At 24.7% G+C, this 10327-nt stretch overlaps 2 protein-coding genes across 7 annotated transcripts in view; both read right to left on the bottom strand.

Moving 5' to 3' along the window:
- Positions 1 to 2267: 2267 nt before the first annotated feature.
- On the bottom strand, positions 2268 to 4861 carry Adk2 (Adenosine kinase 2). The gene is made up of 5 exons (XM_011504675.1): positions 4574 to 4861; positions 3847 to 4054; positions 3186 to 3467; positions 2698 to 3106; positions 2268 to 2575 (listed from the first exon to the last, which is right to left on the bottom strand). The coding sequence occupies exons 1-5, from the start codon at positions 4594 to 4596 to the stop codon at positions 2448 to 2450; spliced, it is 1050 nt and encodes a 349-aa protein (XP_011502977.1). The 5' UTR covers positions 4597 to 4861; the 3' UTR covers positions 2268 to 2447.
- Positions 4862 to 5995: 1134 nt separating this feature from the next.
- The window catches only part of lark (RNA-binding protein lark), a 13654-nt gene continuing 9322 nt past the window's right edge, over positions 5996 to 10327 (bottom strand). For 3 of the 6 annotated variants that reach the window (XM_011504665.1, XM_011504667.1, XM_011504666.1), the window contains exon 7: positions 7455 to 7657. In XM_011504665.1, coding sequence (XP_011502967.1) covers positions 7534 to 7657 — 124 coding nt within the window. In that variant the 3' untranslated portion in view covers positions 7455 to 7533. Of the gene's footprint in view, positions 6109 to 6601; positions 6842 to 7454; positions 7658 to 10327 lie in introns of those variants that run through there. The other 3 variants (XR_912996.1, XR_912997.1, XR_912995.1) reach the window with 2 other exon arrangements.

Below are 10327 nucleotides of genomic sequence, written 5' to 3'. Positions count from 1 at the left end.
TAATATATACTCTATGTTGTAAGACAATTAAATTCGAATGTAATATACTTTCGTCGGGAGTTTAATGTTGGTCTACTAATTTATATTTTTCATTTATACTAAACTATAACAAATTTTGTTTTTTTATTTTTGCCGAATTAGTTAGTAATTAAATTATAAGCAAATCATTCTAACTTATATTTTGAACTTTTTTTCCGATTGACATGACAGTAAGTTTGCAGAAGATATAATTAATTAACATTAATTCATTACCAGAATCATTATGAAACAGTTAAGTTACTTCTTTTTAGAAGTGGAAGCAAAATCGATTCGACAATTGTTCAAATATCACAATAATAATTTCATGTACATATATGTATTATTAACTTGATTTTAAACTAATATAATTATTGAAGCTTTTAAATCACGCATGATGAACTAATGGTACACATTGCAGTTTTATATCAAATTGTATTTAATATTACCGTTTCTAGAAGAGATAGTGCATTTTTATTTCATAATTATAGGTCGATATAACTTTTATCAATAATCTAGAAATTCATCGAACTAGATTATCATAGATTTAAAAATTCCAGCATTCAAAGATACAGGGAATCATTGAACAGTTTCGAGCTGGCTATCTCTCTCTTTCTCTCTCTCTAGAGATAAGGACGAGCAACTTACAGTTTGAAATCATAAGCAATAATGGATCAGTCGCGTATTGATTTTCGTTAATAAACACACTAAGAATCCGTTACAAGTTATATATTGATTTTTTCATATTCAGTATAGTCCCACCATTTAGCTTTTTATTCATATTGCGTCGTCTAAACATTATGAACCTGCAATCTGTCTGTTGAGAACCGATATTTTCTTTTTAATTTTTACAAAAGTTAATTTATTAATTAATAAAATATTTATTATATATTCAAAATGCTCAATTCAGTATGCAATGGTAGTATAAAGATTAATTTATTACCGCTTATTAATAAACATATTTGCTACATTAAAGAAATAATAATGTTTTAACTTAAAAAGTCGATTTTTCTTAAGAAAATTATCTAATTATTGGATTGCTAAACAAATAATTAAACAATAATTTGTCTATTTTATAGAATTTATTTTGGAAAAATATAAATTACACATTATACACTCACATGTATATTTGACTTAATATTGTAATGTATTAGAAAAAAAAAGATTAGGTGAAAAGCACACTTCCAATTTATAAACCATATTTTGAAAATAAAGCGGAACAATAAATTAATTGTTGAATATGCTTAAATACATACATTTTTTATTATGCTTCTATTTGTATTTAAATATTTTATAAAATAAGAGTTTAAAAGTATGATATAGAATATTAAAATCTTCAATGATTTTAAAAATTATGTACCTTTTAAAAATTTCGTTGATTTTTAAGTATTTATAATCAATATATGCATATTATAATGTACAATAATTAATCATCCATACGTTTATTATCTACAGTTTATTGTTTTGAACTTCAAACAATTATTATAACTAAAATTAATCATATTATTAAATATTATAATAATTATGATTTTATATGAACTTAAAATTATGAATACCTAGTTTTATGTATTTAAAAATATTTATTTAATGTATATATATTTTAATTATGGAGCTAAAGTTTTCGAAGTATTTTACAAGATTAATAAATAAAATACCTTTTTTTTTTAATAATATTTCTTTATTGTGTCTGTTAAGTGTATTATATAATAAAGTATATTGCATTGCATTTATCTCAAAGAATAACTCTTAAGAGACTAAAAATAATTTAATATTTTATACATTTTTTTATATATTGTAAAACCCCAAAACACTTTATTTATTTTTTTACAAATATTTTTACAAGTAAAAACAAGTAGACATATAAAAATGTATATACTACTGTATAAATCAATTGATCTATACATATTTCCTTTTGCATATCTTTATAATTGAACAACTTTTACAAAATTAAAATACATATTTATGTTATATTCTATTTCATAATTCTTATCAATAAAAACTACTAGTTCTTGTAACAATAGCACGATCTGTATAAGTAGCGTTTAAAATAGTAATAATAATTTGAATATGTATTTAGTCTTAAACGTAATGTTCCATAACAGTATTGTAATAATTTTTAATAAATTGTCATTTCTACACTTTTTTTTGCAATTGAATGTATTTTATGATAGTATTGATTTTAATATTAAGTTCAGTTTATAAAAATTATTCATATAGAAAACTAATTATTAGCAATTTTGCATTTCTAATAAGCACATTCATATATAATTCACATACAATTGTTCCCATTATTGAATTATTTTGTTATTGCTTTAAGAACATGATTGCTATTAAGAAAATGTTGTTTGTATAAAACAACAACAACCCAAGAATTTTGATTATTTAATTAAGTACAATATACAGGATTGATTGAAAAAAAAAAACAAAGCTTATCATGGTGCAAAATCTGGCTTTCCTTCATAAGTACATCCAGATCTTTGTATTATTTGAGTTGCTGCCCAAATTCCACATTTTATACAGGTATCTAGACTATGGTATTGTATATACTGAGCTAAAAAACCTACAATAAATATTATATTACAAGAAATGTTAAAATAATAGAAATTAATTTAATTTGGCCTTAAAATTTATATATCTAAATCATTATATCGATATCAATTTTTAAAAATTGGATAAATTAACCTCCTACAAAGGCATCACCAGCTCCATTTGTATCAATGACTTTATCTTCTGTTAATTTCGTAACACAATATTCTTTTATAAAACCATTTTTGGCTAATAATACAGGGCTACAACCTTGTGTTATAATAACAATTCTTTTTCTTTTAGCATTAATTTTTTCCAAATTTGAAATTTTAATAGCTATTTCTTTCAAATCTGTTGTTTCAAAATCATTTGCCTTTGCAAAAGCTGCTGCTTCTGTTTCATTACCAAATAAGACATCAACATAAGGCAAAGCAGCTCTCATTGGTTTTTTGTACAATTCACATAGAAATGGAGCACTAAGATTCATCATGAGTACTTTATCATGTTGAAATGCATGTTTAGCTACAGCCTGTATTGTTTCTGGACTGACTGTCAAGAAAAATCCCTGGAATATGAATAAATAATTCCGATATTTAAATTTAACATCAATAATGAAACGTAGATAAATAATGAAACATGCTTACTGATATGTAATAACAATTTGTTTCTTGTATAAGCTTTTTATTTTCTGGTTCTTCGATGTGTGATGGTGAAAAATAATTTGCTGCCGATAAGTTTGCACAAAGAGAACGATATTTTCCACCATTAGTAATCAAAACTGCACAAGTTCCAGTTGTTACTTCATCTACATATTGATATCTTACATTTAAACCATTTTCTTTTGCTTTTTCTTCTAAAATTTCTGAGTATTTATCTTTTCCAACAGAACCCATAAATATTGCAACTTTGGGTTTCCCTAAAAACCACTAAAATAATTTTAAAAAATTACTAATTAATCTAAAAATTTTAAACGTAAAAAATTTGAAAAATAATTTAAAATATTAAGGAAATATAATGTATTTTTAAAAACTTATATCTATCATATTATTAATATATAATATGGTATTATATTAATATTAATTAATCATTATTAATATATAATACTGTATTATTTTTCATTTATAAAATACTATTAAATTAAAAATATATGAATATATTTATTTATTTAAAAATTTATTTCCAACTTTAACTTATTTCTTTTTTATATTGTAACAAAACTAATACTTACATTTAATAAACTATCAAATAATTACATAAATATTTAAAATTTTTAAAAAAAATCTGATTTGAAATAATTTATTTTACTTGTGCCACTCTCATTGAATTTTGTGCAGCTCCTCCAGCAATAAAATCTGCATTATAGTGCTCAATAAGCTCATCATATAGAGGCTTATGTTTCTCAATGGCAAGAATTGCATCGTTGGGTTTAAGATCATATTTCTTTAAAAAATCTTCACTCACTGTAGCTGAAATATCTAGAAGGGGATTACCGATTCCCAATAAAAGACCTTCTCTGAAATTAAAATTTATATGACCCAATAATATTTATTTATATTCATTAGTAAAAAGCATTTGCAATTTGCTTCGTCATAATTACTATATAAATTTAATTTATGGTAATGTTTTATATATTCAAATATCAAAACAAACACTTATTTTGATTTGAATAAAAATGAACAAATGAAAAAAAGTCAACAAGTGTTTTTATTAAATTAAATTGTCTGTACAATTTTAAATTGGTATGCTGACGTAGATTACATAATAGTCTTTCGTAACTAATAGTAATTTCCAAACACGTATATGCACGCGCTTAAAATGAATGCAGCTATTATCTAAATATTTACAAATAACTATTTATAAATCTAATAACTATGTTTTTTTATTGTTTAGAAAAGTTCTTTTCAAATTGAGAAAACAAGTATTTACTTCTCTGGCACATCAATAACCTAAAAATTGTTTGCTGTGAATAAGTAAACACGTGCTTCGAAGCACGATTTATGGTCTATAAATATTAATCAAAAAAATTTATTACCTTAATTCTTTTGCCATATTCATGTAATAATATATTCGTTTGTCTTCTATTTGTCTAACTGTAATACAATAATAGTGAACCAAAACTCGATCGCCGTTTATGGCTACGCGCCATCTAAGAACAAATGAACGGATGACGATAATATATATAAGTAATGACTGAAGATTCTCATGACTTACATGCAAGTCAATGCGCTGTTACAACAAAATAAAATTGTAATTTATTAATTGAAACACGAAACGTAGATTGCAATATTATAGATGTACTTATATTCAATGAAATATCTTTTCAATTTATAGCAAATATAATTATGCTTGTTATTGTATCATTGAAACATTTATTAGATACTTGATAAATTAACTACTCTATAATGTATTATTATATTTTCAAATGATTTAGAACCTAGCTATTTAAATTATAATAATGACATCTTTATTTCTTTTAATTATTCAATGGTAGTATTATAAATGTTAATAATTTACATCAACTTCAGAATCTTTTAAATATCCTAAACCCTTATTTTAGAATACGTCAATCTAACGTTATCAATATTTTTCAATTTCAAAATAAAAACATACTATACCAATTAAAATAATTATGATTTTTGAAAACTAATATGTAGATATATATTATTATACGCATAACAAAAGTTTAGTAATAAATTACGTATACACATTTTTAAATTTTTTATTTTAATTAATTTTGCAAAAAATATTAAGCTTCAAAATCACTATCATACTAAATGTACTTTTTACTAAAGAAATAAGCAATTTCAAGTACATCAATTAAAGATTCGGATACTTCAAATTTAGAATATGACCAAACAAAACATTTTTAGTATTTCAAATAAATAAAATTATAAATTTTATGAAATAAATTTAACAAATATAGATTTTTATTTTTGGTTGAAAATTTAATTAAAAATGTTAGAATTGTCTTAAATAATTCTGTACGTTGTTTCATCATTCTGAACTAATTTTCATAATCAGTATTATATTAATACTATAATATAGTATTACAAATTAAGAATTTATAATACTTATAAATATAAGAATTAATTAACAGATAGGAATAAATTATATTTCAAAATTTCATACATCGTATTCTCCAAACTAAATTAGGACTAATATTTTTAACATATAAATATGTAATACATTCGTACTATATCTAAGAACTACACTGTAAACTTTACTTCTTCCAAATTTAATTATGAATTTATTCTAATACTTTTTTTAACAAAGTTTTTGATTTTAAATTACTATTAACCTAAATAAGTTGCTATTTAACAATTAAATAAACTAAATCATGTAAAATTATGTATAATGTATACAAATTATTAATAATATGTTTTGTTTTAAGGTAAAACAAATAAAGAGACAAATGCATTTGTTTTTATATGTAATTGTTTATTCTTTGTTATTGATAAAATAATATTTTATTGTTGTTGTGAGATATTTTATTGTTACTCACTGTGTAGTTGAATTGCGTTGAACATTGAGAGGTCGGTGCATGCTCAAAAACTGCTAAAAGGTTTCCTGTGAGTAACGAGTAATAATTTTGAAATTTACAAAAAATTATTCTTGGCACCTTTTATTCGTTTTTTGTTTAGTTTCATTTTCATATAATTACACCGATAGAAATGATTACAAAAATATAACATTAAAAAAATTATTTTATTTATATATCATAAAATTTCAATGAAAACGACGTAAAATTAAAGTCTAAGTTATTTCAATAATTATAATTAGTCAATATTCGAATTCGAATGTGATACCAAGATTTTGAAAAAAATGCTTCGTTTAAAATTCAAACATGGTATTAACCAAGCATCAATTTGCACATTTTATAAATTCGGAGCATTTTAATGAAATACATAAATTAATAAGACATTAAAATACAATAAAGACAATAAAAGGAAAAAAATTAAAATGAAAAGGGCCAGTATTTAATAAAAGGAAAAGGTGCAAATGATGGTACAATTGATGCCACATTCGATTGTAAAAAGGGCCTGCTTCACGCCTGACTTGCCTTTAAGAGCTTCTGTGCTCGTCTCGCATAATTCTTCATATACTTCAAGGCAAAATGCGGGTAAGACGATATTTGAACAAATCGGAAGCACACCTATTACAGGCAGATGACTTTACTTTTTTCATCCCGGACTGGCCGTTCGTAGATAAGCATAGCGTCAGTCCAGTCAGCATCTCTCTCATTGCTGGCATTATATTGGAAGGATATTCTCAGCCGATTTTCCGGTCGTCCAAACTGCTCCTATATAATTACAGCACACACACACGTTACTTCATGTTAATTTCATCGTGCAATTTTAAAGTGACGATGAACTCTAGCTCGTCGAGCCAATAGATAAAACGCGCACGTGTACCGGGATAAAAGTATTGCTAGTACCATATTTGCAATAGCTGGAGATATTAACACCAAGACAAAATTTCTTTTGCAAATAAAATTATGTAACTTTTAAACATTATAGCAGTATATGATCTCGTATACTTGTTTTCCTGACGTTCAGTCGCTCTATTTGCAAAATAAATGTTTAAATGTAAAGAAAAGAAAAGCTAGGAAGCTAGATCTCACCAAAGAAATTAAGTCACTAATTTTTCTTGTAAAATGACATGCAAATAAAATACTTGACTTTACTTTTAACTAAAATATTTACTCAAACGGGCATAAGGAAATCTTGGATTTGAAGAGAAATAATAGAAGCGATTTAATTTTATTCCTGTACTTCGATTGTACTACTTTGCACGTACTTTGTATTATTATTTTTGCTGTTATTTGAACGGTAAATCGATAGTCTTCTATAATACATTTCAACAAGTAAACGAGAAAAAAGCCTTTAATAGGGACATTATAATTTAATAGCTACAAACGATGGCTGCGAAACTCCAGTTTAGCAAAACGGTCCGATACTCTTATAGGCCAGTGTGCATGCATCTAGTTAATCGTTATAATCCGTGCTGTCTATTCTTTCTTCGCGCACGTCCGCCAAATCGCCAATAATCCATAGTGTGTGTCTCTTCCACGTCTCGATCGTCGACAACTCCGGCCACCAAAGACCCAAACAAATGACTATATCATCAAAAAGAATATGGGGTGGTCAGCGTATGTGTGACACACATCCGACTTTCTTTACTTTCGCTCGTATCTTATTTTATTCTCATCTTCTTTCAAAATTCTATGACTTCATTTGATATGCTTGACAATATAGTGCAAAGATGTCGATGTACAGATACGTAAATACACCTAATATATACACGCAAGCATACTTAGATTTTTAGTAACCGATGTATAATTATAAAGCTATGTATTGTTTGCATAAGGCACAACATATTCGCACGCGAACTGCAAATATATCCATATGTATTATATTTATTTTGCACGATAATTATTTATAAAGAATTAATGGTGCACTTGTCTAACACCATTTACCCTGCCACACACACACAAGTAAAATATAATCGAAATACAATGGATAGATATGTATATCTATTGGAAAAATGATTTACATAATAAAAAATTAAATATAAAATAGATAAAAACGAAAACAGTATTATAGTCTAAAATGCGACGTTATTATTTAAACCACCATTATTACTTCTGTTGCTATTTATTTGGATATTGTTTAAAAATGTAATATTTAAAATTTTTAATTATGTTAAAATCTTAAATTTTTTAATAAGGTTGATTACATTCAGTTTGAATTTCATAATGCAAAGGTATGAAATATGTCTATGGATAAAATCACCACACTTTTTTCAAATAAAATGTGCAAATTTTGATATAAGAAAAATTCACTATATATATTTAAACAAAACATTTAATTTAACTTAATGAAATAATAAATTTATATATACAATGTAATTATTACTTCTAATTAATTACAGAGTCTCGAATTGGCAGCAATCGAAAAATATACGAATTGTAGATTAGCGTATATTAATTTAGGCTACTACAAAAAACTATACGAAGGTATCATAGTACTTAAGTAAGCAATATAAAAAATCATAGCAAATCAATAGATAAAATTAATTGACGCCTTGTCTAAAGATACAATACAAATCATCCATCAATTTTATTGATGATAAATAATACTTCACGTATTACTGTTACAAAAAAAAGTATAAAAACGCAAGTTAATATCTGCAATATGTTTAGCACGCTTGTCAATTTTTTCCTAAACTTGATTAAAAATTATTGCATATATATACACGTGATGCACACACAAATTCTCTGTGTAATTATAAATATATTTTAAAAAGTGTCTTTTTCATGTTGTACATTGTCTATTCTGTTTCTCTTACTCATTCGCGTTTAGAGATAAATTAAATGCAATGTTTTTTTTATTAATACGGTTTATAATCCACAGCTGGATGTACAACAAGCGACTTACTCGCGTCGTATGCTTGATCATGTGATACCATGTTGTCTGAAGTACCAATTGCTCTGAAAATATGAGTCACACAAAACGAAGAATATTTACATTTAAGATTCATCAACTGACTAACTTTTAGAACTTTTTAATATTTTTAGATTATATATATTTTAATGTTAATATTTAAAAATTAAGTGTATATGTGTATATGTGTGTGCATGTATGAAACGGCAATTAAAATTATTTTTTACCTTTAATTGTAACAGTTCTATATATCTAAGTTAAAAACATGCCACAGGCAATATTGCATGAATTTCGTTTATCTTTTTTGGCATTAAAAACTATAGGTAAATTTACAAAAATGAATGTATTGTATATAGAGAAAACGTTTGAACAATATACTTACTAGATATTTATCTGAACGTTCGTTAAAAAGAATTAATATAATATATACAATGGTTAATAAAAGTATGCTTTCGTAGTAACTCTTCGATAAAATATCCGACTCATTATAATTATAATATTAATACGGATTTAATTAAAATAAAAAATACTTTCGATTAACAATATAAAAAATTAAAAGAAAGGATCCGTAGGAAATGACGTTTTTAAAGTTTTTTAAGATTCTTTATTTTCCGATAATATAAACATAACACAAAAATAGATTTCCAAGTTTCTAAAACTGCCAAGTGCATTATTAGATATTCCGGAACTAATTATTATAAATTAATATAGTTTATACATAAGTATAAATCATTAAAAATATTTTGGTAATAACAATTGCCGCATCAACTACGTATATGAAATATATGAGCTATCTATGATAATTGAAAACATACTGAATTTAGTATGTCGTAAAGTACTATTGAACGTCTTCATTATTTAATAAAAATTTTGAAGTACACATCTTCATAAAAATAAATGTAAATGGTTACCCAGATCATTATATATATATATATATATATATGTATATAAATATATATACACATACATACATATGTGTGTAAAGTTCACCATAAAGGACGATAAAGGATCGCAAAACAATAGGCTTGATAAGCCAATCTCCGACCCGCATAACTACATTTTTTTTAACTTATCTGATTTTATTTAAAAATTATCGCTTTACAATTCACATTTTACGAATGATATATTGAAGATAAGCAATACGAGTATGATTAAAAGAATGAAAAGATTTTTAAGTAGAATAATAAAAACTTAATAGATGTAAATTTTCATTTTGTTTTTAAAGAAAAAATTAGCATGAACTTCAACAAAGGTACTTATGTAATGTTGAGAGCAAACTACCTTTGTATTATTTTAAATCAATACATTTATTTCACGAAAAGCAAATTGTACATAGCAGGAAT

This window comes from Ceratosolen solmsi, unplaced genomic scaffold (assembly GCF_000503995.2).
Source record: "Ceratosolen solmsi marchali unplaced genomic scaffold, CerSol_1.0 scaffold58, whole genome shotgun sequence".
NCBI classification, from domain to species: Eukaryota; Metazoa; Arthropoda; class Insecta; order Hymenoptera; family Agaonidae; genus Ceratosolen; species Ceratosolen solmsi.
This window is presented reverse-complemented; position numbering and strand designations above follow the sequence as displayed.

Excerpts from the sequence above, each read along its gene's own strand:
- Adk2 (XM_011504675.1), bottom strand. The coding sequence starts at position 4,596 with ATGAATATGGCAAAAGAATTAAG. Across the intron at positions 4,055-4,573 it reads AATATGGCAAAAGAATTAAG|AGAAGGTCTTTTATTGGGAA; the intron begins GTAATAAATTTT and ends TTTTAATTTCAG. Across the intron at positions 2,576-2,697 it reads TGGTGATGCCTTTGTAGGAG|GTTTTTTAGCTCAGTATATA; the intron begins GTTAATTTATCC and ends TATTTATTGTAG.